This window comes from Chiloscyllium plagiosum, chromosome 24, assembly GCF_004010195.1.
Source record: "Chiloscyllium plagiosum isolate BGI_BamShark_2017 chromosome 24, ASM401019v2, whole genome shotgun sequence".
Lineage (NCBI taxonomy): Eukaryota > Metazoa > Chordata > Chondrichthyes > Orectolobiformes > Hemiscylliidae > Chiloscyllium > Chiloscyllium plagiosum.
In genome coordinates this window covers 13,151,547-13,179,097 of record NC_057733.1, presented here as the reverse complement: position 1 = coordinate 13,179,097, position 27,551 = coordinate 13,151,547, and the positions used below count along the sequence as shown (strand labels likewise).

The 27,551-nt window shown below is 39.9% G+C and overlaps 1 protein-coding gene across 1 annotated transcript in view; it reads left to right on the top strand.

The window, feature by feature from the left end:
- The first annotated feature begins 424 nt into the window (after positions 1-424).
- The window catches only part of LOC122562026 (myosin-4-like), a 37,812-nt gene continuing 10,685 nt past the window's right edge, over positions 425-27,551 (top strand). The window contains exons 1-27 of the mRNA XM_043714446.1: positions 425-640; positions 754-897; positions 982-1,138; positions 4,247-4,274; positions 5,303-5,417; positions 5,503-5,595; positions 5,730-5,793; positions 5,885-5,983; positions 6,106-6,209; positions 6,291-6,429; positions 10,673-10,791; positions 10,869-11,018; positions 11,113-11,283; positions 12,126-12,432; positions 13,971-14,038; positions 17,141-17,228; positions 17,319-17,436; positions 17,693-17,816; positions 17,914-18,050; positions 18,149-18,404; positions 18,492-18,734; positions 21,640-21,816; positions 21,918-22,063; positions 22,400-22,490; positions 22,931-23,320; positions 24,917-25,043; positions 25,228-25,346. Of these exons, the coding sequence (XP_043570381.1) occupies positions 440-640; positions 754-897; positions 982-1,138; positions 4,247-4,274; positions 5,303-5,417; positions 5,503-5,595; positions 5,730-5,793; positions 5,885-5,983; positions 6,106-6,209; positions 6,291-6,429; positions 10,673-10,791; positions 10,869-11,018; positions 11,113-11,283; positions 12,126-12,432; positions 13,971-14,038; positions 17,141-17,228; positions 17,319-17,436; positions 17,693-17,816; positions 17,914-18,050; positions 18,149-18,404; positions 18,492-18,734; positions 21,640-21,816; positions 21,918-22,063; positions 22,400-22,490; positions 22,931-23,320; positions 24,917-25,043; positions 25,228-25,346 (3,975 nt within the window). The 5' untranslated portion in view covers positions 425-439. The remainder of the gene's footprint in view (positions 641-753; positions 898-981; positions 1,139-4,246; positions 4,275-5,302; positions 5,418-5,502; positions 5,596-5,729; positions 5,794-5,884; positions 5,984-6,105; positions 6,210-6,290; positions 6,430-10,672; positions 10,792-10,868; positions 11,019-11,112; positions 11,284-12,125; positions 12,433-13,970; positions 14,039-17,140; positions 17,229-17,318; positions 17,437-17,692; positions 17,817-17,913; positions 18,051-18,148; positions 18,405-18,491; positions 18,735-21,639; positions 21,817-21,917; positions 22,064-22,399; positions 22,491-22,930; positions 23,321-24,916; positions 25,044-25,227; positions 25,347-27,551) is intronic.

Genomic DNA, 27,551 nt, shown 5'->3' with positions numbered 1-27,551 from the left:
AGATGATCAGGGGAATAGATAGAGTAGATAGTCAGAGAATGCGCTGCCTGTGGGAGTGGCAGAGTCAGAATCATTGGTGACCTTTAAGAGGCAATTGGATAGGTACATGGATAAGTGCTTAAGCTAGGACAAATGTTCGGCACAACATCGTGGGCCGAAGGGCCTGTTCTGTGCTGTATTGTTCTATGTTCTATGTTCTATGTTCTATGTTCTATGTTCTAATCTTTGTGTGTAACTACCATAAGCTTAAATTTCTGTGATAGTTTAAACTGGTCAGGCCGATTACGTGGGAATTCCAATTGGTTCAACTGGAAGAAATGAGCAGAAATGGCAGACTCAACTCTTTTATTGGAACGACTTTGATATTCTGCAATTTTACTTGTACTTGAAGTACATTGTAACTACTGTATTTTTTGCACACAGTGAACACATAGCAACTATGAATTTTGATGAAATGAAGGTCTTTGGAGCAGCTGCTCCATTTCTCCGGAAATCTGTGAAAGAGCAAATTGAAGCCCAGAACAGGCCCTTCGAAGCCAAAACTGCTTGTTATGTGAGTGACCCCAAGCTGATATTTGTAAAAGGAAAAATTAAGAGCCAAGATAATACCAAGGTTGAAGTGGAGAGAGCAGATGGGAAGGTTAGTGAACTTCAGAAAGTTTTTAATGAATATAACTGTCATCTTATTTACATTCATGGTGCCATTCTTATAAAGCTATATTATACATTCACTTACTAAATTATCTATTTCAGACAGTTGTTGTGAAACCCAATGATATCTTTCCAAGGAATCCCCCAAAATATGACAAAATTGAGGATATGGCTATGATGACCCACCTGAATGAAGCATGTGTGCTGTTTAATCTCAAAGACCGTTATGCAGCCTGGATGATCTATGTAAGGACATCTTCAACATTTGAGTTTTGAAAATCCAATTTAAGTCAGAAAGTGTCAACATTAATGCATTCTTGTTTTTTTAAGACATACTCTGGGTTGTTCTGTGTCACCATAAACCCCTACAAGAAGTTACCAGTGTATGGCCCTGAGGTTGTGGCTGCCTACAAAGGGAAGAAAAGACAGGAGGCTCCTCCTCACATCTTCTCAATTTCTGACAATGCCTATCAGTCCATGTTAACAGGTAACTTGCAAATTTTCTACATATTTAATACGTATTTATGTGTCTGTTTAATAATTGCACACATTTTGCACAAATTATAGAATCATAGAGTCAAAGGCATATACAGCATGAAAACAGACCTGTCGGTCCAACATGTTTATGCCAACCAGATATCCTAACCTCATCTAGTCCCATTTGCCAGAACCCAGCCCATATTCCTCTAAACCCTTCCTATTAATATACCCATCCAGATGGCACTTAAATGCTGTAATTGTACCAGCCTCCATCACTTCCTCTGGCAGCTCATTCCATTCACGTACCACCCTTTGTGTGAGCAAGTTGCCCCTTATGTCCCCTACAGTGCTTGCCTTTCCAAATACATGTAAATCCTGTCCCTCAAGATTCCCTCCAACAACTTGCCAACCACTGTCATCAGGCTCATCGGTTTATAGTTCCCTGACTTTTCCTTACCACCTTTCTTAAATAGTGGCACCATGTTAGCCAACCACCAGTCTTCCGGCACCTCACTGTGACTATCGATGATACAAATATCTCGGCAAGGGGCCCAGCAATCACTTCCCTAGCTTCCCACAGAGTTCTAGGGTACACCTGATCAGGTCTTGGGGATTTATCCACTTTTATGTACTTCAAGACATCCAGCACCACCTCCTCTGCAATATGGACATTTTGCAAGATGTCACCATCTATTTCCCTACATTTTGTATCTTCCACGCCCTTCTTCACAGTAAACACAGATGCAAAGTCATTTAGTATCTCCCCCATTTCCTGTCATTCCACACATAGGCTGCCTTGCTGATCTTTGAGAGGCCCTATTCTCTCCCTAGTTGCCCTTTTGTCCTTAATGTATTTATAAAATCCCTTTGGATTCTCCTTAATCTTATTTACCAAAGTTATCTCATGTCTCCTTTTTGACCTCCTGATTTCCTTCTTTAGCATACTCCTTTATAATCTTGTAAGAATTCATTCAATCTCTCCTGTCTATGCTTGACATATGCTTCCTTCTTTTTCTTAACCAAAGCCTCAATTTCTTTCGTCATTCAGCTTTCCCTGCACCTAGCAGCCTTTCCTTTCACCCTAACAGGAATATACTGCCTCTGGACTCTCGTTATCTTATTTTTGAAGGTTTCCCATTTTCCAGCCGCCCCTTTTCCTGCGAACATCTGCCCCCAATCAGCTTTTGAAAGTTCTTGCCTAATACCGTCAAAATTAGCCTTCCTCCAATTTAGAACTTCAAATTTTGAACCAGTCTATCCTTTTCCATCACACTGACATCTCAGTCACCTACCCTGCCTTATTTCCCAAGACGAGGTCAAGTTTTGTGTTTTCTCTCGTGCGTACTGTTGCATACTGAATCAGAAAATTTTCTTGTACATAAATTCTTCTCCATCTATACCCTTAACACTATGGCAGCCCCAGTCTATGTTTGGAATGTTAAAATCCCCTACCATAACCACCATATTATTCTTACAGATAAGTGAAATCACCTTACAAATTTGTTTCTCAATTTCCCACTGACTATTAAGGGTCTGTAATACAATTCCAATAAGGTGAACATCCTTTTTTTATTTCTCAATTCTACCCAAATAATCTCCCTGGATGCATTCCCAGGAATATCCTCCCAAAGTACAACAGCAATGCTATCCCTTATCAAAAACACCACCCCCTCCTCTCTTGCAACCCCCCTCCCCATTCTATCCTTCCTATAGCATTTGTATCCTGGAACATTAAGCTGCCAGTGCTGCCCATCCCTGAGCTATGTTTTCGTAATTGCTATGATATCCCAGTCCCATGTCCCTAACCATGCCCTGAGTTCATCTGCCTTCCCTATTAGGCCCCTTGCATTGAAATAAATATAGTATAATTTATCAGTCCTACCTTGTCCTCTGTTCTGTCCCCATTTGCCATGACAGTTTGACTTGCTCCTTTTCCCAACTGTGACATCCTCAGATTGATCTCTTTCCTCACTATCTTCCTGGGTAACCTCCCCCACCTTGCTAGTTTAAATCTTCCCAAGCAGCTCGAGTGAATCTCCCTGCCAGTATATTAGTCCCTTTCTAATTCAAGTCCAATCTGTCCTTCTTGTACAGGTCACTTCTACCCCAAAAGAGATTCCAATGATCCAAAAATGTAAACCCTTCTCCCCTTTATCAGCTCCTCAGCCATGCATTCATCTGCTCTATCATTCTATTCATACCCAACTAGCTCATAGCACTGGGAGTAATCCAGATATTACTACTCTCGAGGACCTCCTTTTTAAATTCCTGTCTAACTTCCCATATTCTCCCTTCAGAATCTCATCCTTTTCCCTTCCTATGTCGTTAGTTCCAATGTGTGCAATGACCACCTGCTGATCCCTCTCCCCTTTGAGAGCCTTCTGCATCCTCTCTGAGACGTCCTTGACCCTGGTACCGGGGAAGGAACACATCATTCTGATTTTTTTCGCTCCTGGCGGCAGAAAGGTCTGTCTCTGCCCCTGACTAGAGAGTCCCCTAACACAATCGATCGCTTGGAACCCGACATACCTCTCATTACATTACATCTCAGTACCACATACATGGCTGTTCATGCTACATTCCTCTGAGACTCCATCACCCTCTACATTTTCCAAAACAGTGTACTAGTTTGAAATAGGGATAGCCACAGAAGACTCCTGCACCACCTGCCTACCCCTCCTTCCTTTCCTGGCTGTAAGCCATCTACCTGACTGTATCTATGGCTTTTCTCCCTTCCTATAACTGTCATCCATTTCAGCCCCTCACTCCTGTAAATTCCTTATTGCCTCGAAGTGCCACTCTAACCGATCCAGTGATCTCATTAGATTCACAACCAAAGATACTTCCTGCCGACATAATTCTCAGTAACATGGATACTCTCCCTAAACTCCCAAATCTGACAGGAAGAGCAAATCACTCTACTGAAGGCCATCTTTGCTCCTTCACAACCTACAGACCCAGGAAATAGCATTGTCTTTTTACTCTAAAAAAAACGGTGCTCCAGACTAATTTAGTTCCTATGGTTTATATTTTCAAAGAGACATATAACTAAGTTCAGTTTAAAATTAAGTGGAATAGAATTTCTAATTCTCTTTCTTGGTATTTTATCTTACAGACCGTGAAAACCAATCTATCCTAATCACGTAAGTTATTGTTATACACAAGGCTACAAATTCCTTTCCCTTTCTATGTGTAGGTATATAACCTGTGATACATTTATATTCTCATGTAAACGCTCTCCATGTCATACTTACTTGTTGTAGCACTTTCTATCATACCTTGTTCATAATGTCCTATTGTAACTAGAACCTATTTAAGCTCGCATCCTCATGTCCTATCCACTGTTTTCAGCTGACCTCCGTTGGTTTCCATTGGTCTGACAATGCACCAAATTTAACTTTCCCATCCAAACTTTCTAATCTGACATTCATTTTGTCTCTCTTCATCTCTTTATCCTCGTCCAACTTCTTTATCTGCTCTGAGGTCCCCTTTGCAACCTGTTTTCAGTTGCCTAAGCCCTAATCTCTGGAACTCCCTCCTAGATATTTTCATTCATTTCCTCCCCTTTTAAGCTGGTCTTTAAAACCCATTTCTTTGACTAAGATTTTATTCACCTTTTCAACGATATGTCAACTTTTATTTGATCATGTTGTCTGGGAAAAAACTTTGTTTGCATTTTAATTTGTTAAAGGCACTATAACACTTGAATTTATAGTGAGTTTTAAGAAGATTTATAGCTCAGGTACATACAGATAAGGAAGGACACCACTTCAACTGAGACAACACATCATATTAGGACAAGTCAAGCAGAGACATGCAGGAGTATTCCTAGAAGCATGGTATTCCAACCGGAACTCTATCAACAGACACATTGAGTTAGACCCATCTACCACCCCCTGAGAAAAAGAACTGGAAATGACATTACCACAGGAAATTACAACACCAACCCAAAGAAACCCAAACATATAAATAGAAAGCAGGAATCGTGTACAGTGCTTTGCCTGAGGCCCACTGAAGATGTTACATAGTAGGGTGACGAAACATCTGGAAATGAACCTTACAGCTCAGCGAGCAAACCTACATCTAGAACTTGAATTTATTCATGTAAAAGTAGCGTGGTTTCCAATAAAAAATGGCAGAAACTGTTTGAACATTTTTTAATGCTTTTCAGTGGAGAATCCGGTGCTGGGAAGACTGTTAACACAAAATATGTCATCCAGTACTTTGCAACAATTGCAGCTATTGGTGACGTTGGCAAGAAGAAAGTCGAAACAGCTAAATCAAAAGTATGTATTAAGGATATATTTCGGTGCATTTGCATTTTGATGCAGTTTAGTCAGCTGTTAACCATAAACAAATTGTACCCTTTAGGGAACCCTGGAGGATCAAATCATCCAGGCTAACCCATTGCTGGAAGCCTTTGGTAATGCCAAGACAATACGAAATGACAACTCATCTCGTTTTGTAAGTTGAAATGCAAATATATATTTGGAATTAAATAACACTGCAAAGAAAATGGTTGGTGGAATTTAATCATTTCTGCATGCAGCAATAAAAGTATTGCAGTCTCTGAGGTTACTTTTTTTTTAATTCTGAAGGGAAAATTTATCAGAATCCATTTTGGACCCTCGGCAAGACTGGCTTCAGCAGACATTGAAACATGTAAGTATTTCTAATCTATTCAGTTTTAAGTTAAATGAATAATATTCGTAGACTTACAAGAGAAATGTAACTCACCTGAATTTCCATCCAGATTTGTTGGAAAAATCCAGAGTGACATTCCAGCAACAAAGCGAACGGAGCTATCACATTTTTTACCAGATTACATCCAACAAAAAACCAGAAATTATTGGTAAAGAACCTATTAATCAGTTATACTTTTTTGAAAACCCTATATGACTTTCTGCTCATCGCTATTTACTGTCAATATGCTGCAACATTTTAAAACATCCTTAATAATCTACTTTGCTTTAGAAATGCTTCTGATTAGCACAAATCCCTTTGATTATCCTTACATCAGTCAAGGTGATGTCACAGTTCCGAGTATTGATGACAAAGAAGAGTTATTAGCTACTGATGTAAGTATTGCATATATCAATTGCCACAATATGATTTGTATTTAATAAGCTAATTATCATTTTATCTCCTTGAATTTGTAGCAAGCTATCGATATCTTGGGTTTCACCACTGATGAGAAAAACAGCATCTACAAAATAACTGGTGCCACAATGCACCACGGTAATATGAAGTTCAAGCAGAAACAAAGGGAAGAACAAGCCGAGCCTGATAGCACAGAAGGTAGATTAATTTAAATTTGTTGCTATACTTTATGTGAAAAATACCTTATTTCTAAACTCATTAAAATTAATTGCATAAATAAGCATGAGTAGTGGCTGAAGTGATTGCTGGTTTCTACTTGACAGAGCAAGAAGTCGTGTGGCAGGACTTGTTGGCTTTCAAATGTGTGTTTGTAACATAGTCAAACTGGCTGATTGTCAGCTTGTAAATCCTTCTGATATACCTGGTGGTACTTGGTAAGGATGGAAGAGTCTCCTGGTGAGCCATCCTGCAGAATGGTAAACCACTGCAGTATCTTTCCCATAAGAAAATTCAATGAAAGTCTGTGTCCAACCCATGCAAATGGGGGCAGGAGAAAAGACAGACAGGTCATTGTGGCAAGTCTTATATAAGATGATGGAATTGCAGTAATATCACAACAATAATAACCTAGAAGTCCAGGCTAACAATCCAGGGACAGAAGTTAGTGGGATTTAAATTCAATTAATAAGTCTGGAATTACATAAATCTAGTCTCAGTAATGGTGACCACGAAGCGATCATTGAGTATCACAAAACCTCCTCTCATCACTGGCCCTTAAGGAAGGAATTTACAGTCATTACCTGGTCTGTTCTATATGTGACTCCAGACCTGCAACAATGTAGTTGACTTGTAACTACTCTGAAATTATCCAGCAAGCCACACAGTGAAATGGCAATTAGTGATGGGTAACAAATGCTGGCTTTGTGAGCTACTCCTAAACCCCATGAATGAAAAAGAAAAGAAAATGTAAGACTGTCCAAGGTTGTTACCTGTTGAGCAATTACATATTTTGTGATATTAATACCTATACCAAGTCATATTGCAGTTTTTTTTAGATGCAATGAATATGCAAAAACCTTTGTATAATTTGAAATTGAATTCAATGAAGTGATGCCATATTGCACTTTATGATAGCCAAGGAGCAATCTGTAGGAATATCCTTGGACAGCGTTTCTTACATAGAGCTACAGTATCATATCAACAGGATTTTATCAATGTTTATTTATAGCTTGTTTTCCTCCAAGCTATCCAATCATCTCATCATTACTATTAAAAATTAAACTTGTTTTTCTTATTTAAGTGAGCAAAATCTTGTATATTTATGCACAATATGCTGATTGCAAACCATATGGGAATGATTTCTTCACCACATCCAGCTCTGAATCATTGTAAATAGCTTGTTAATATCAATTTGTAAGATAGAGTAACAAAATCTAGACAGTGAACCTCATTGAATCCAGAAGCAAAAAAGAATGGCTTTACTACTGTGTGATTGAGCTCCCTACTGGACATTATTCAAGACCAAATAGATAAATCTGACAAGATCAATAGAAAATTGAATTGAATTGAATTTATTGTCACATGTACTGAGGCACAGTAAAAAGCTTTGTCTTGCGAGCAATACCGGCAGATCACAGAGTTAAGTAGCACAGATAAGTAAATAATTGGTTAACAGCAGCAAAAACAAAAACACAGGTACAGATGAATGTTAAGAGTTTGTGAGTCCATTCAGTATTCTAACAACACTAGGTTTGAAACTGTTTCGAAACTGGCAGCTGCGTGTGTTCAGGCTTCTGTACCTTCTTCCTGATGGTAGAGATTGGAGAAAAATATTGCCAGGGTGGGTTGGATCTTTGCAAATGCTGGTGGCCTTTCCTTGACAGCGGGCCTGGTAGATGGATTCTATAGATGGGAGGTTGGCCTTTGTGATTGTCCGGGCCAAGTTCACCACTCTCTGTAACTGTCTCTGATCTTGAATGGTACATTTGCCATACTAGATAGTGATACATCCAGATAGCATACTCTTGATGGCGCACCTATAAAAGTTGGCAAGGGTATTTGCCATCATGCCAAATTTCCTCAGCTGCGTGAGGAAGAAGAGATGTTGTTTGTTGGGCATTTATAACTGGTGCATTCACATGAAGAATCCAAGGAAGCTTGTTGTGGATGACCACTCCCAGGAGCTTGGTACTCTCCACTCATTCCACCTCTGTGCTGTTAATGTGTAGGGGGGGCATAAGTAACATCCCGTCAAAAGTCAATAAAGAGTTCCTTGGTTTTACTGGCATTGAGAGCTCGGTTGTTCTCAATGCACCATTTTTTCAGGTCTTCCACCTCCCATCTGTAATCTGTTTCATCGCCATCTGAGATTTAACTGACTATGGTGGTGTCATTGGCGAACTTGTAAATGACATTAGTCTGGTATTTGGCGATGCAGTCATGTGTACACAGTGATTACAGTAGGGGGCTGAGTACGCACCTCTGGGGGGCTCCAGTGTTGAGTGTCAGTGAGGATAAAATATTGTCCCCAATCTTCACTGATTGTGGCCTGTGGGTCAGGAAACTGAGGATCCAGTTGCAGAGAGTTGGGCTTAGTCCGAGATCACTAAGTTTAATAATCAGTCTCGAGGGGATAATAGTGTTGAAGGCTGAACTGTAGTCAATGAGTAGGGTTTTTACATCTTGGTGTCAAGATGTCCTAAGGAGGAGTGAAGGGCAAGTGATACGGCACCTGACGTGCATCTGTTGGTCCAATAGATAAATTGGAGTGGGTCAAGAGTAGTGGGGAGGCTGGAGTTGATTAATGCCATGACCAGCCTTTCAAAGCACTTCATGACCACTGACGTTAGGGCCACTGGCTGGTAGTCACTGAGATATGCTGCATGAGCCGCCTTAGGCACAGGGATAATGTTGGCCCTCTTGAACAGGCAGGAAGGGTGGCCTGCTGCAGGGAGAGGTTGAAGATGTCCAAGAAGATCTCTGCTAGTTGATCTGCACATGCTCTGAGTGCACGGTCTGTTACTCTGTCTGGTCCCATCGCTTTCTTTGGATTCACACAAAAGAAAACTGATTTGACCTCTGATGCAGTGACTGTTGGGATAGGTTCATCAGGACTTGTTGGAATAGGTGCTACCTCTCCACCGAAATTCTGCTCAAAGCGAGCATAGAAGGTGTTGAGACGATCTGAGAGGAATATGTCATCATCTGCTATCTTGCACTCTCTCATCTCCTGTGAAGTCATTCAGTCCTTGCCATAGCTGCCGGGTGTCTGTCTGGGTCTCTAGTTTGGATCAGTATTGGTCCTTGGCTGTCTTAATAGCTCTGCGAAGGTCATACTTGGAATCCTTATATTTGAGTGGGTCTCCTGATCTGAAGGTCTCACAACTGGTTTTTAGCAGGTTCTGTATGTCCTGATTCATCCTGGGTTTCCCGTTGGGGAACACCCGGATTGACTTCCTCAGTATGCAGTTGTCCACACACTTGCTGATAAAGTCTGTGACAGTGGTGGCGTACTCATCCAAGGTACCTGCGGACTGTTTGAACACGGCCCAATAAGCTGATTCAGCCAATTAACTTCAGACGGAGTTGATCCTCTGCCTCCTCTGACCAGTACTGGAACTGTATCCACGAGCAGGATCTCCTGCTTAAGCTTTTGTCTGTAAACCGGGACAAGAAACACGGCATTGTGGTCGGTGTTCCTGAAATGAGGGTGGGGAATGGAGTGGTAGGTATCTTTCACAGTGGTGTAGCAGTGGTCTAAAATGTTTGAGAAAAGGGAAGACTTGTGTTTATATTACACTTTTCACAGTCTAAAGTCAATGAAGAACACTTAGCAAATTCTTACAAATAACTATGGGAATAATAATCACGTCACCTATTATGGTAGTGTTACTTATGGGATAAACTTCGACTGGGGCACTGGTGAGCTCTCTCTCTCACTCTCCTTCAAAAGGTGGTGTTGAATTTTTAATATCTACTTGAGTGGACTAGCAGTGCTTCTTTAATGCGTTATTAAAAATAACATCTTTGACAGTGCAACACTCTCTCAGTACTGCACTGAGTGTCAATCCAGAATTTTGCTGGAGTGGAGCAGAACCATATTCTTATCATTCAAGAGGTGAGGGCTAAGGTTGACCCCAGTGGAATCATGGCTGTCATAGGCACATTTAAATGTACAAACAAAAGTAGTAGTAAATTTTTTAGTCACAAATGATTAATAAATTGATTGATAAATTCTTGATGTCACAAGGAATTAAGGGCTGTGGGGATAATGCGAGTAAGTGGAGTTGAAATGCTCATCAGCCATGATTGAATGGCGGAGTGGACTCGATGGGCCGAATGGCCTTACTTCCATTCCTATGTCTTATGGTCTTATGGATTACAATTCCGGAACAACCAGAAGCTTGCCTTTAATAGCCAATTTTTTTTATTCTTTTTGTAGTTGCTGACAAAGTTGCTTACCTCCTGGGCCTAAACTCAGCAGATTTGCTCAAAGCATTGTGCATGCCAAGAGTGAAGGTTGGCAATGAGTTTGTTACCAAAGGCCAGACTGTCCAACAGGTAATGTGCTGGGCCAGGAGAGTGTTCTCAGGATTAAAAGTGATAGAAAATGAAACATTAATTTTCATATTTTCCAGGTATACTCTGCAGTGGGTGCTCTGACAAAGTCAGTATATGAGAGGTTATTCCTATGGATGGTGCAACGAATTAATCACCAATTGGATACAAAGCTAGCCAGACAACATTTCATTGGTGTTTTAGATATCGCGGGCTTTGAAATTTTTGAGGTGAGATTCTTAATAACAATCTGGCAACAGCGACATTTGTTAGAACGATATGAAAACAGTCATCCTCATCCTGCCATGTTGTGCTATTCCACAGTTCAACAGCCTGGAACAGCTTTGCATCAACTTCACGAATGAAAGACTGCAACAGTTCTTTAATCACCACATGTTTGTTTTAGAACAAGAGGAATATACGAAGGAAGGAATTGAATGGAAATTCATTGATTTTGGCATGGATCTGGCGGCTTGCATTGAGCTAATTGAAAAAGTGAGGAGAAATTTTGCAGTTTTATTTTCTCACCAAGCACCTTTATCTTGGTCAAACGCACCTCTCCTTATTGTCTTGGTTTCATGGGTGACAACTGGTGCTTCACCAAGTGATCATCCTTTCATATTTGCTTTCATGCAGAGTTTTACTCTGATTACTTCCTGTACAACAATCTTTCTTCATCCTCTCATGTGATGTGGACATTGCTGGTGAGACCAGCATTTATTTCACATCCTTAATTGCCCTTGAACTGAATGGCTTGTTTGGCCATTTCAGGGAGCAGTTAAGAGCCAATTGCATTGCTGTGGTTTGGGAGTTCTGGAACCAGCTAATGATGACAGATTTCTTTCCCTAAAGGACATTACTGAACCAATTGGGTTTTACAATGATGACAACAGCTTAATTGCTGAGATTATCTTAAAGTTTCAAATTCATTATTTGAATTTAAATTCCAGTTGCAGCTATGGTGGGATTTGAACCCATGTAGCCAGAACATTAGCCTAGGTCTCTGGATTAGTAATTCATGTAACATTACTGCTACACTGCACCTCTCCCTCATTCTTTATGGATGGAGATAATCTTGAATGATGCCATTTGGCCCATCATGTCTGTACCAGTTCTGTTGCCTAGTGCCAACCCCCAGCCTTTTCCTCATATGCCTGAACAAAATTACGATCCAAGCAGTCATTCAAAGTTCTTTTGAATGCCTCAATAAGTTCCAAAAAGCCCATAGCCTTGTCTGAAGCTCATGTATATTGATTATAAGCTGAAAACTCTGTCTCTCTCCTTGTCTATTCCATGTAATTAATTAATGTATTTTGTTTATTCCTGTACATTCAAAGCCCTTGGGCATCTTCTCAATCCTTGAGGAGGAATGCATGTTCCCCAAAGCCACAGATATGACCTTCAAGAACAAATTGTACGACCAGCATTTGGGAAAATCAGTAAATTTCCAGAAACCTAGGCATATTAAAGGAAAGACTGAAGCTCACTTCTCCTTGATCCATTATGCTGGCATTGTTGACTACAATATTAATGCATGGCTGGACAAGAATAAGGACCCTCTGAATGAAACTGTAATTGGATTATACCAGAAATCTTCATTGAAGGTTCTAGTACACCTGTATAGTTCTTATGGATTAGCTGCAGGTAATATTATATTTTACATTATTTATACAATTTCACATTATTTTTACTATTTTAAAGTATTATGTCTTACAGGGCACAAATACCAACCAATACAATTTTTCAGAAGGTTAACAATGTTTCAACAAATGTGATATTGACCATCAATGTTGCTTTTTAAAGTACATAGCAATATTTAAATTATAACATGACATGAAAAGCTGCAATCCACCAAAGAATTTGAAAGTATTTCGAATATTACTTATAAATCCAGGTATCAATCATAACATCATTGATGGTGATGTACTGGCACTGGAGGGGGTACAGAGGATTGATTCCAGAGTAGAGAGATGGCTTATGAGAAGAGATTGAGCAGACTGGGACTATACTCTTTGGAACTTAGAAGAATGAAGGAGGATATTATAGAAACATAGAAAATTATGAAGGGAATCGATAAGATAGAAGCAGGGAGGTTGTTTCCACTGGCAGGTAAAACTAGAACTAGCGGGCATACCCTCAAAATAAAGGGGAGCAGATTTAGGACTGAGTTGAGGAAGAGCTTCTTCACCTAAAGGGTTGTGAATCTGTGGAATTCCCTGCCCAGTGAAACAGTTGAGGCTACTTCGGAGAACGTTTTCAAGGCAAAGAGACATTTTGGAACAGTAAAAGAATAAAGAGCTTTGGTGAGTGGGCGGGAAAGTGGGACTGAGTCCACAAAAAGATCAGCCATGATCTTATTGAACAGTGGAGCAGGCTCGATGGGCCAGATGGTCTACTCCTGCTCCTATTTCAAACATTTTTGTGTTCTTCTTCATATTCATAGAATTCCTAGTATGAAAACAGGCCATTTTGCCCAGCAAGTCCACACCGACTCTCTGAAGAGCATCCCACCCAGACTCACCTTCTACCCTATCCCTGTAACCCTGCATTTCCCATCGTTATTCCACCAAAACTCCATCTTCCCGGACATTACGGGCAATTTAGCATGGCCAATCCATCTAACCTGCACATCGTTGAACTGCTGGGGGAAACCGGAGCACCCAGAGGAAACCCACACAGACGCAGTGCCCATAGCAGTTCAGTAATCATGGTCAGAGTGGGTAACCAGGAAGTTGTGATTTTAACACCACCATGACTCCCCTACCCATCCTCTCTCACCACCTTATAGTTTAGAGACCTGGTAATTTGTGGCTAGCATGACAATATTACTAAAATTAATGAGTGCTCACTAATGTCCATATTTGGCGGTGTTCCATCAGTCTTATTATGAAAAATAGAATCATAGAGTCATACAGCATAGAAGAGGGCATTCAGAACATTGAGCCTGTACTGCCAAATGGAATACAAATAGAGTGAGTTTTACAGCAACTCAAGAAAGTGCCTATCTGTCTATCTTCTGAGAATTACTGGAAATTGGCAATAAATGTGGTTTAAAAATTAATTGATTTATTTAACAAAACTATTCAAAGTTAGAAATTCTAAAATCTGTATGATTTAGTTAGTGTAACTTATTGTAAAACTGCCTACTATGACTTGATGAAGATAATATCTATGCTTTGCAGAGGGTACAGGAAAGAAAGGATCCAAGAGGAAAGGTTCTTCGTTCCAAACAGTGTCTGCACTTTTCAGGGTAAGTTGCTTCTTGTAAAAGCTTTTTTTTAATTGTACTATTAACTTCAGTCTTGTTAATATCATGGAAATGAGGGAGAGGGGAATAAATCTTACTGTTCTCCTCTCCTGTCCAAATTAGAGCTGGTTTTAAATTTTTATTTCTTATTTTTTATATACCTTTTTAAGAATATGCAACAGTATGTCTGTCCAAACTGTCTTTGTGAAGTCCAATTTAAAATTAGCAAATTCTTTAGAGTAAAAACGACATAGGGTTTATTACTGCACTCAAAAATCAGGTGATGGCTCCTTGTGACACATATTCATGCACATATACCTCCAAGAAACACAAAGTAATGAAAGGAGAGAAGCCACAAAAATTCAAGGTATCAGAGTAATTTCACATGCATTAGAGAGATCAGTAAGTCAGTGCCCATGTTGATATTCTTTCAATGGGTTGTGTACATGTGCCTCTCAGGAGTTCAGATACAGTTAAATTGTTGGTGATGGTGTGGTAATTGTAAAGTTGCAGCTGGTTCACTACATAGCAAAAGCACAAGCTTATTGTCAAGAATCAGAATTTTGAGTTATATTGGGAACACCACTCTGGTGCTGCCTATTCTTTGGGTGTTACAACTAGACTGACAAATAAAAATCAAAACTGTGAAACTAAAGCTGGTTCAGATATGTAACTGAGGCTTGAGGTTGAGATATTCACTTAATGAGGTAGATCTGATGTTTCCTCTTCAAAATAATTGTATTCTTGTCATAGATAATTGTGGAGTCAGTTACAACAAGTTATGAGCTTCAGAACTGAATGAGGTAGATGTCTTGTCTATTAGGCCTTTGGGTTGAAATAGCTTTTGGCTGATCCTGAAAGTCATTGTGTCGATCTAGGCGGGAAAAATCTTTCTGAACACAGACTGTACAGCAAGTTGTCTACTCCGTGTGTGTGTGCGTGTGTGTAAAAAAAGTAGTTTTCGCAATACTTTGTTTGGTTCAGTGATTTATTCTTCTGGAAGCACCTCTGCACCATGTGCCACATGATAGAAGTGGCCATTCCGTCCTTCAGATGGGGTTAGATACAGAGTGAAGCTCCCACTGCACTGTTTCCCCATCAAACACTCCCGGGACAGGAGTTAGATACAGAGTAAAGCTTGCTGTATAGCACCCCCATCAAACACTCTCCGATCTCGAAAAAGGATACAGTACACGGTAAAGGAAGGCAGATTCTTTCCCAGACGCTGCAGAGTTATGCACATCAGTAAAAACTGACAGCGGGGCTTCTTCCTTCATTTCTTACCTGCACATACGTACGGCCCATTCCCACGCATCTGCCAAATGAACATACTAACCCAGAAAGGACTCACAAGAGGGTAAGAATCTGGCATTTGCCAAAGCTGCTGAGCATTTGCATCAAGTTCTAAATCTTTCATGTTTTTGGTCTAACTCTTCAGGAGCATTCTCCACTGTTACACGAAGGAGTTACAATTGTTTTCTGTTATTCTATACCAGTCCTTGCAAATGCGGAAAAAAGTTAGTTTTACCAGGATTTGATCTGGTGACACTCCTGTTGTATCTAGCCTTGTTCTGGATGATCCAACCTGCTGTGATTTCAAGCCTATGGAGAGTAACGTTAACTTGTTTTGTCAATTTGTGTTCAAGCATCAATGAAACCAATAGATTTACAAACTTTTGTTTAAGATATTGAATACCTACCTGCACTGTCTAATTTTCTCGGTTCTATAACATTCAGCTTATTAGAAAAATGATAATAGTGGATAGCAATTTATTTTGCATGTGCAAAACCAGCTCTTAAGCTTTTAAGCTTAATGAGGTAGTCAGTTCATAACATGAGCTGTTTGATTTTAGAGAGGTTGGTACATAACAAAGCAGTAATTAAAAGGCCATAAAATTTTGCTTTACCATAAACATTCTTGGTCAAACTAGATGAAGAATTTCAATCTATACCACATAGAGTCATAGAGATGTACAGCACGGAAACAGACCCTTTGGTCCAACTCATCCATGCCGATCAGATATCCCAACCCAATCTCGCCCACTTGCCAGCACTTGGCCAATATCCCTCTAAACCCTTCCTATTCATATACCCATCCAGATGCCTTTTAAATGTTGCAATTGTACCAGCCTCCATCACTTCCTCTGGCCCTTAAGGTCTCTTTTATATCTTTCTCTTCTCACCTTAAACTCTAGTTCTGGACTCCCTCAATCCAGGGAAAAGACCTTGTCTCTTTATCCCATCCACATGAACTGTGGAAAAATAACTAGCAATGTAATTACTTATTTATGCTTGTGGTTGGAAAGGATAGTTTAAATGGTTTAATTTGGGACAAAATACTGGTAGTGTTGTGATTAGGCTGGGGCTGTTGGAGTGTTGGAGGCTGAGGGGTTATCTTATACAGGTTTATAAAATCATGAGGGGCATGCATAGGATAAATAGACAAGGTCTTTTTTTTGGGGGTGGGGGAGTCCAGAACTAGAGGGCATAGGTTTAGGGTGAGAGGGAAAAGATATAAAAGGGACCTAAGGGGCAACTTTTTCACGCAGAGGGTGAGTGTATGTAATGAGCTGCCAGAGGAAGTGGTGGATGCTGGTACACTTATGCATTTAAAAGGAATCTAGGTGGGTACATGAATAGGAGGGATTTAGTGGGATATAGACCAAGTGCTGACAAATGGGACTAGATTAGGTTAGGATATCTGGTTGGCATGGACAAGTTGGACTGAAGGGTCTGTTCCCATGCTGAACTTCTCTATGACACTGTAACTGTAATGTTCATACAATGCAGGAAATGTCACATTTCAGGAGGTAAAGAGTTGATTTTTCCCTGGTAATTGTTGGACATTTCTGGAAGGAACTTATTCATTCTACATGTTCAAGGCAGAAATTTTAAAATCTTACAAGGGTCAGGTTTACAAAAAATTTAGACAAGGCAATGTATTTTTAAAAATAGCTCTCTTTCTGTCTCCTGGCCATTCATCTAAATATATGCATAAATGTAGCAAGGTAATAAAACATCAACAATAATTTATTGCTTACAGTCATGTGATTCTCAGACAAGAAGACAATTGCTGTTGGATATTATATTCTTTGTTTGATACAGGAGAATCTGAACAAACTGATGTCTACCTTGAGAAGTACACATCCCCATTTTGTGCGTTGCATTTTTCCAAATGAAACAAAAACTCCAGGTATGTCCCAGCATTCAGTTTTATTCTGCCTTATCACTTTTGTGGAAAAATATATTTCAAAAGTATAACAGTATTCTTTCTATTGCACAGGTGAAATTGACAATCCACTGGTCATACACCAGCTGAGGTGCAACGGAGTGCTCGAGGGTATCAGAATCTGTAGAAAGGGGTACCCAAGCAGAATACTCTATGCAGATTTCAAACAAAGGTAAATGGTTGGAATTTGGGACATTTCATTAGCACCACAAAATATTATGCATAATAAAAATGCTATGTTTAAAAAAAATGATATGCCCAATTTACTGGACTCCTAAAGCAGTTTCTCACAATTTACCACTAACTTAATTTGCAAAATATAATGCTCTTCATTCTTGATCTTTCTGGCAAAAAGTAAATGTAATGCATGCTACAATTGTAATAGCATAAATATGAGAATAAGACTATACATATTTTGAAATGAACAGGTACAGAGTACTCAATCCAAGTGCTATACCAGAGGGTCACTTTATTGATAGCAAGAAGGCTTCTGAGAAACTCCTAGCCTCCATTAATATAGATCAAAGCCAATACACATTTGGGCACACGAAGGTAAAGTGATAATTAACACTAGTTTATAATTAAACTTTGTAAAAAGCCATTTACTAATTCAAAAGATTAACTCCTAACGTTATTTTCTCACTTGCAGGTGTTCTTCAAAGCTGGTGTCCTGGGTAATTTGGAAGAGATGAGAGATGAAAGGTTGGCCATACTTATCACCCGCACCCAAGCTGTATGTCGTGGCTTCTTAATGCGTGTAGAATTTCAGAGGATGAACCAAAGAAGGTACAAGAGACATATTCTCAGCCTTAATTTCATTAATGAACTCTAGTTAAACAGAAAAGAAACACATTCCTTATGAATGAATTCATTGTTTTGCATAGGGAAGCTATCTACACTATCCAGTATAACATCCGTTCATTCATGAATGTCAAACACTGGCCGTGGATGAAAATGTTTTTCAAGATCAAGCCTCTTCTGAAGAGTGCACAAGCTGAAAAGGACATGCAAAACATGAAGGAGGAGATCAAGAAGCTTAATGAAGCTTTTTCCAAATCTGAAGCAAGAAGAAAAGAGTTAGAAGAGAACATGGTTAGCCTTCTGCAGCAAAAGAATGACCTACAAACGCAAGTACAAGCGGTATGTAAACTATTACTTCACAAAACACTACATTGCTTTTTAAAAAATTAAATAGAACTGAAGCTACATTTTTTGCTTACTTTTCAGGAAATTGAAAGTTTAGCAGACGCTGAAGAAAGATGTGACCAGCTGATCAAAAACAAAATTCAACTTGAAGCTAAGGTCAAAGAGGCAAACGAGAGGCTCGAGGACGAAGAGGAGATAAATGCTGAGATTACAGCCAAGAAAAGGAAGCTTGAAGATGAGTCCGCACAGCTAAAAATAGAAATTGACGACTTGCAGCTCTCATTAGCTAAAGTAGAAAAGGATTTACATGCCACCGAAAACAAAGTATGCATCATCATCTTCCTTTCTAATATTATGCTTTAGCTTATTTTATTGTCAATCCTTTAAATACAAAAAAAACTGTGTTTACACTATATGTTGAAATTGTTTTACTATGTACCCTGTTCACACAAGTCTTTTTTTCAGTGCATAGCAACGTTCTGTGGAAAGTACTTAATTCCTGTCCTGAATCCTACTTCTTTGGAAATATTGCTTACATACACTTGGTATTTTGAAGAATTAGGTTTTTAGAACCTGTTCATTTTGAAACCTTTAGTGGTGTTAGAGAGCCAGTAAACTCTTAAATGAATGCTGCCTTTTAAATATTAATTAGTGAGTGAAACAACTAGAAATAAGGCAATATTTAAATTTGAAAGAATTTGAAGAAGCTCTATTTGATCTGTTCGGCATGACGTATGAAGGAGTGAATGTACTGGAGAAGATACATGGATAAATAGTTTGAATTGAGGAAAAACCACCAAGGTATGTAATCAAAGTATTGTTAAATAATACTGCATTTAGCAGTTTCCAGAGATTGTTCTAAAATGATTGAGGGAATATTGTAAGACCTTCTGACTGATCCAGGCAGACCCTATCTGTAAAACAAAAAAACACCCAAACAAAGAACTGCAGATGCTGGAAATCTGAAATGAAAATGGTAACAGCCTGGAGAAATTTAGCAGGTTTGTAGCAATTTGCATAGAAAGCAAAGTCAGCTTTTTGGGTCCAGTGACCCTCCTTCTTCTAAATGAAAATTTCTTCAGAATATAAATTTGAAGTTTGAAATTTTGCACAACTTGAACAATTAGCCTACTTTAATGAATAACCTGTCAAATGAAATGCTGTTGTGTTCAAAGAGCCCCATTACAACATTTGAGCGCATGCAGGCTGGTGTCAGCTCCTGAATTATGCCTGTGTTTTCCCTACTTTCTGTCACGCCTGCCATCCCCACATCCAAACCCTCAAGCTCCTTCAGGTAAAAATCCTGTCCACTGAGTATCTCTGCTGTTGATGATAAGTTATTAGATTTTGAGAGAACAGACCACCCTAGTTACTTCTAGCCAAGCTCTTTGGTTGAACATAATATGATACTCCAGTGGGGCAGCCAAAACTTAAATCTTTACCTTCTGGTCTAAAAGCAGGGTCACTACACCAGCACTGCAGGAGAATATGCCTGGAGCACTCTTAGTCAGTTACAGATGAGGGAAGTGCTAATTTCCCTTTGATGCTTTTACTGTCCCTGGGTCTCAGGAACTTCAAAAACTTGACAGCGTGATGCAATTGATGTATTGATGAACAGCAAACCAATAGCTGTTATAGATCTCAAATCTGTGGGGTTTGGAAAATACAAGCGACCCGTAATGAAATGTTATGACTGTAAACTTCAACAGCCTGTACTATTAGGACTGCAGAGCATATTTCCTACAGTACTTTCTTGAGGAGTGGCCCAAAGACATGGAAGTGTTTGACAATAATCCACTGGATCTAAAAAGTGGCAGTTAAGCCTGGATTGCTTACAATATAATGAAACATCATCAGCTTGATGCTTCTGCCATCTACAGGCAATTCTTCCAGCTCATGAGAGTGCTAGAGCTTCACTACTGTTCTGCACAAAACTGAGCAGAGAAAGTATAAGGTAAGGAAAGTTAAAACAGGTGATAAATTTAGATGGCACTTGCTCACATCTACAAAACATGTAAACCAAAAGGAAAGGAGCAAATGGTGACTCAGTGGTTAGTACTGCTGCTTCACAGCGCCAGGGACCCTGTTCAATTCCCACCCTGGGTGACTGTCTGTGTGGGTTTCCTCTGGATGCTCTAGTTTCCTCCCACAATCCAGGTGAAGGATTGTCTACAGGCCAGGTGAATTGGCCATGCTAAGTTGCCCTTAATGTTAGGTGCATTAGGGTGGGGGAATAGGTCAGGGTGGGTTGCTTTTTGGAGGGTCGGTGTGGACTTGTTGGGCTGAAGGGCCTACTTCCATACTGTAGGGTGTCTAATTTAACTAAATAATATATGGCAGTATTTTCAATTAGAAAGAGAAATATGTTGGAGAGACAAACTTTTGTCTTCAAAACCCTTTTATGGTATTTATACATTTACTATGAGAGCTTCTAGTACAGATATGTGGTAAGTAGAATTTAGTCTAAGGTATGCGTAGTGTTCAATCAGTCACCACAAAGCAAGTTAAGACTCAATTTCAAATCAAGCTACCAAAATGGAAGATAATGACTGTGTAAACATATATGCCTGCACTATACTGTACATTTGCTGGCTCTTCAGCGTGTGCATTTTTGAATCTACGATCTGGCTTGTGTGGAAATTGGAAAGGTGTATGTCCTGTGGCCAGCCATTAAGCCAGCCACTAAGAAATCATTGAAAATTTTAACCATTTCAATTTCCCCTTTTAGAAACCATATGAACTGCTACTCCTCATGGGTAACTGGAATTTTAACAATGCTATGATTAAGAAGATTTGACAAACAACAGAACTTGCCCTGAGAAATAATTTTATTTATTGTGAACTGTTGTTATGACTTTAAACTCATTTTTTTTCAATCTTAAATTTGTTTTGGAATTTCTTTTAAACCTGAAACATTGACAACGTTCTAATCCCTAACTTGCTTTATGTGAAAAAAACAAGAATTTCAATGTCTTTTATTTTCTTCTTGGAATCTTAAAAAAAACTTGTTATTGCACAGACAGCCTGGCAATATCATGCCTGTGACTCAAAACTCCGAATGTCTGGTAAAGAATATACTGTATTACAATCAGGTGCAGTTCCATTGTAGAAGGACAGATGAAATTCTCACCAGAGAGACTGTCAGATCTCTTCATGACACTCACTTTGTAGTTGGCAGAGTACATGCTCCAGACTATTGTGTATTCTTTTTTTCTTGCTTTGCGCACAGGTTAAGAACCTAACAGAAGAACTTTCAGCCCATGAGGAATCAATTGTTAAGTTGACAAAAGAGAAGAAAGCCTTGCAAGAGGCCCACCAACAGATCTTAGATGATCTCCAAGCCGAAGAAGACAAAGTCAACAGTTTGACCAAAACAAAGGCGAAACTGGAGCAACAAATTGACGATGTAAATATTCACAAAACAAGTACAACATCAGTCCATTGTTTGATTTTCACAAATCAAATATTCTGTTTGTGATGCTTTTTGATGCCCATTTTCTTTCAAAGCTTGAAGGGTCTCTAGAGCAAGAGAAAAGGCTTCGCTTGGACCTTGAAAGAAGCAAGAGAAAACTGGAAAGTGATCTGAAACTTGCTCAGGATTCCCTAATGGATTTGGAAAACGACAAACAGCAAATGGAAGAACGATTTAAAAAGTGAGAAACATTTGCATGAGTCCTCAAGGAATAGCTGGATTGTAAAGACTATCCACAAAGCTGTTCAGTAATCAAATGACCGTTAATTTGGCAGCCAATGACATAGTTTAAAATGAATGATTAGGAATTAGAAGTTTGTAAGCTATCCATCCAAGTCATCGTAATAACACTGTAAAGGAATGTCCATTACCTCAATCAAGAAGTTGCACACATAAATTGGCAATAGGATTAATATGTTTACGTTGCCTTTCATAAATGTAGATAGATTTTCAGTGGAGTAGCTTCAAAATTGATGCCCTGTTTCTCCACCCACTTATTCTGAATGTTCTTGAACAGGAAAGAATTTGAAATCAACCAACTTCAAAGCAAAATCGAAGATGAACAAAACCTAACCATTCAGTTGCAAAAGAAAATAAAAGAACTTCAGGTAAACTGAAAGTGTGAATTAGTGATAACATTTCACTGGATAATTTTTTTATTCATTCATGGGATGTGGCCATTTCTGGCTAGGCCAGCATTTATTGCTCATTCTCAACTGCCCAGAGGGCAGTTAACACAGCCCAGAGGGCAGTTAAGAGGCAACCACTTTGCTCTGAGTCTGCAGTTACATGTAGACCAGATCAGGTAAGGATGACAGTTTCCTTCCCCTAAAGGATATTAGTGAACCAGATGGGTTTTTCCTGACAATTGATACTATTAGATTCTTAATTCAACTCAAATCACCATCTGCTGTGGTAGGATTTGTACCCGGATCCCCAGAACATTAGCTGAGTTTCCAGATTAAGCATCTAAGTAATAATACCACAAGGCCATTGCCTCCTCTTAGCTTAAGCCTCAGAATACTAGTTACATTGTTCACATTTCTAGGCTCATGTTGAAGATCTTGAGGAGGAGATTGAAGCTGAACGTACAGCTCGTGCTAAAATCGAGAAGCAGAGTTCTGACTATGCCCGCGAACTGGAGGAAATCAGTGACAGACTGGAAGAGGCGGGTGGCGCATCAGCTGCACAGATCGAAATGAACAAGAAACGGGAAGCGGAGTTTCAGAAACTACGCCGCGAGCTGCAAGAAGCAACCCTCCAGCATGAAGCCACAGCTGCTGCTCTTCGCAAGAAGCAGGCTGATAGTGTGGCTGAACTTGGGGAACAAATCGACAACCTCCAACGTGTGAAACAGAAGCTGGAGAAGGAAAAGAGTGAGCTGAAGATGGAGATTGATGACCTGGCCAGCAACGTAGAATCTGTGTCTAGGTCAAAAGTAAGTCCAAGTGAATGAATATTGTTTCTTTTACAGAAAATGGAATCTGATGTATTCACGCAAAGTCATGTCTCCAAAGCCTTGGCATTTGCTATTTGACTGTCACACAATTCAAAGTATGCCAAAATTCTATAAAATAGACAAAGATAGCTAGTCATTTCAAGCTTTTTTTTTAAAAAGCTGACTCTGGCTTCTGATGAAGCAGAACTGGATATTTACTGGAACATAATGAACAATATCAGTTTTTTTCATTATGTTCGACTGGACTTCAAGATATATGTAGGTGAGTTCCACACAGAGCAGCAGCTTTTCTCTCCAGGGTGAAAGTAGGTGCCTGGACTGCTTCTGGCACCTGAACCCTGTCCTGCTCCCCAACCCCACCCAGATTCCCCGTTGCCCAGGATACTAATGGAGATTCTCACAAGTGTCCCCATTAATTGGTGCAGTCAGGTTCCCTGGCTGCTTTTCTGGCTCTCCAGTCCACCAGGCCTATGGCAAGGACTTCCATTTGAGAAGAACAGCAGGCTGTGTTGGCAGCTAAGGAGCAGGGAATGGACTATGAGCTCAATTTCAATGCAATAAAAAAGACTGATTCTTGGAGCCAGGCCCCCACCTTGTTGGTACCTACTGGCTGCTTTTTCACTCAGGCAGCAGGAAAGGTTTTCAGGCCTGCTTGCTGTTCATAGAGTTCTCTAGCATGGAGACAGGCCTTATGGCCCAGACTGGTCCATGCCGACCAAAATGTCCATCAATGCTAACCCCTTTCCCTGCACTTGGCTCATATCCTTCTAAACTTTTTCTATTCACGTATTTGTCCAAATGCCATTTAAATGATGTTAATTTAACCGCCTCAATCACTTCCACTGGCTGCTCATTCCATATGTGTACCACCCTCTTTGTAAAAAATTACCCCTCAGGTTCCCTTTTATTATTTCCCCCCTAACCTTAAACCAATGCCCTCTAGTTCTCGAGTCCCCAACTCTGGGTAAAAGACTGAGTGCATTTACCCTATCCAAGCTTCTCATGACCTCATACACTTCTACTAGATCTGCAGCCACTCTCCAATGCTCTGAAGGGTTTTCTAGGGTGTTCTTCGTGTCCACCTCCCGCCCAATAACTGGCCAGCAGCATCACTGCAATTTAATTCAATTCAATAAGGCTTTTATTGAAGATAATCAGCTACCTGTCTTGTCAGGGGTGGGTGCAAGGGCATCCCTTACCTGTCCTGGTACCACATTTGCTCAAAGCTCCATGCTCTGGCACATTGACCAGACTGATTTTGCAAGACCCATCCATCTCTATCCCTGGGCGCAACGAGACCTCACAATGCTGCTTAGATATTAGCATGGCATTTAAACATCACAAACCTAGCTCTAGGTCTTGATGACCATTTTGCAATACCACGGGCAAAATCCATTCTGAATGACACTGGATGTAGTCATATGATTAAAGGCCCAGTGAAGAGAAAACCATAGCAAAGGACGAGTTTGGTACCATGTGAATGTAGCAGTGATGTGCTATTACCTCAGTTAATTCAAAGTACACTTTAGAATACAATGATCTTTAAGGAACTTTTTTTTATATTTCCAAAAAAAGGCCAACCTTGAAAAAACATGTCGAGTCCAGGAGGATCAGATAAATGAACTGAAGGCAAAGAATAATGAATATTCACGTTCCATCAATGATATGATGGCTCAAACATCACGGTTAAGCACGGAAAATGGTGAGTTGTTGTAGTGTTAACTGTGTGAATTGAACAAAAAGAGTACTATATTCTCATATTTCGAACCTGTTTTTAAAACAATACTAACCATGTGAAAGATTCATATTTCAGCACGCTGACTGACAACTAATCAGAAAATACTCTTGAAATCGAAAGATGTAGATTTTCTTAAATTTTCTCAAAGGTGAAATGTCCAGACAACTGGAAGAAAAGGAGAATATGATATCCCAACTTACCAGGAATAAGCAGGGATTTATTCATCAAGTGGAAGAACTGAAGAGGCAACTTGAAGAAGAAACTAAGGTAATACTGTATATCTTAAATGTAAATATAGTTATAATTTCTCTAGCAAGTTATAATATATAAGTATTTATAGTTATAATTTCTCTTAGAGTAAGATATACATTTGTAAAGAATTAGGGCTATCAATCTAATTAAAATTCACAGCCAAAGACCTTTATAAGAAACTCTGTACATTCATTTTTTTAGGAACCAAAGGATATCAAAGATTGTGTAAACTGAGCAGGTACCCACTTCTGGTGCTAACAAACCCAGATGTAATTTTGTTATGATTGTTAATTCATGTTGCAATGAACAGTCACTGGAGGTACACAGATTATAATCCTAATTGGTATGTAAAGCAGATTTTGGACCAACTGCCATATTGAACTTCAGCTAACATCATCTTTTAAACTCAAACAATTGAAATTATTTAGCAGCAGGAAATAGCCAACATCAATCACATTCAGAAGATTCATTAAATGTTTACAGTGTAGAAGTTAGGTCAGTCAGCCCATTAGGTCCACATTGATCCTCTGAAAAGCATTTCACCCAGACTCACCCCTCTACCCTATCCTTGGAACCCTGCATTTCCTGTAGCTAACCCACCTAGCCTAGACACTGTGAACAATTTATCATGGCCAATCCACCTAAGCTGCACATCTTTGGACGATGGGAGGAGACTGGAGTACCCGGAGGAAATCCACACAGACGCCGGGAGAATGTGCAAACGCCACATAGACAGTTACCTGAGATTGAAATCGAACCAGGTCCATGATGCTAGTTGATGTTTGATACCTACTATTTCTTGCTTTGATTGTTGAAACATTTGTGGTTTCAAGAAATATTTAAATGTGTTAATGTCTATTGAAATTGGTGAGGTGCATGCTGTAGAACTTCATAGAATCCCTTCAGTGTGGAAACAGGCCCTTCAGCTCAACAAGTCCACACCCTCCCTTCGAAGAGTAACCCACCCAGACCCATTCCCCTATCCTATTATCCCATATTTCCCCCTGACTAAAGCACCTAACCGACACATCCCTGAACACTATAGGCAATTTAGCATGGCCAATTCACCTAACCTGCATGTCTTTGGATTATGGGAGGAAACCCACGCAGACGCAGGGAGAATGTGCAAACTCTACACAAACAGTCGCCCGAAGCTGGAATCAAACCCAGGTCCCTGGCACTGTGAGGCAGCAGCACTAACCACTGAGCCACCATGGAATGGTAAGTGCCCTAGAAAAATATCCTTCCACATGACTGTTTTCCCTGGAGCGTCGGAGGCTGAGGGGTGACCTTATAGAAGTTTACAAAATTATGAGGGGCATGGATAGGATAAATAGACAAAGTCTTTTCCCTGGGGTCGGGGAGTCCAGAATTGGAGGGCATAGGTTTAGGGTGAGAGGGGAAAGATATAAAAGAGACCTAAGGGGCAACTTTTTCACTCAGAGGGTGGTACGTGTATGGAATGAGCTGGCAGAGGAAGTGGGGGAGGTTGGTACAATTGCAACATTTAAGTGGCATTTGGATGGGTATATGGATAGGAAGGGTTTGGAGAGATATGGGCTGGGCGCTGGCAGGTGGGACTAGATTGGGTTGGGTATCTGGTCAGCATGGACAGGTTGGACAGAAGGGTCTGTTTCCATACTGTACATCTCTATGACTCTGAGTGTCCAGCAATAGAAATCTACAAAAAAAGGCAGTGTGGGAAATCATGTCTCACAAACTTGATTGAGTTTTTTGAAGAAGTAACAAAGAAGATTGAGGGCAGAGCAGTAGATGTGATCTATATTGACTTCAGTAAGGCATTCGACAAGGTTCCCCATGGGAGACTGATTAGCAAGGTTAGATCTCACGGAATACAGGGGGAACTAGTAATTTGTTTACAGAACTGGTTCAAAGGTAGAAGACAGAGGGTGGTGGTGGAGGGTGGTTTTTCAGACTGGAGGCCTGTGACCAGTGGAGTACCATAAGAATCGGTGCTGGGCCCTCTACTTTTGTCATTTACATAAATGATTTGGATGCGAGCATAGAGATACAGTTAGTAAGTTTGCAGATGACACCAAAATTGGAGGTGTAGTGGACAGCGAAGAGGGTTACCTCAGATTACCACAGGATCTGGACCAGATGGGCCAATGGGCTGAGAAGTGGCAGATGGAGTTTAATTCAGATAAATGCGAGGTGCCGCAGTTTGGGAAAGCAAATCTTAGCAGGACTTATACACTT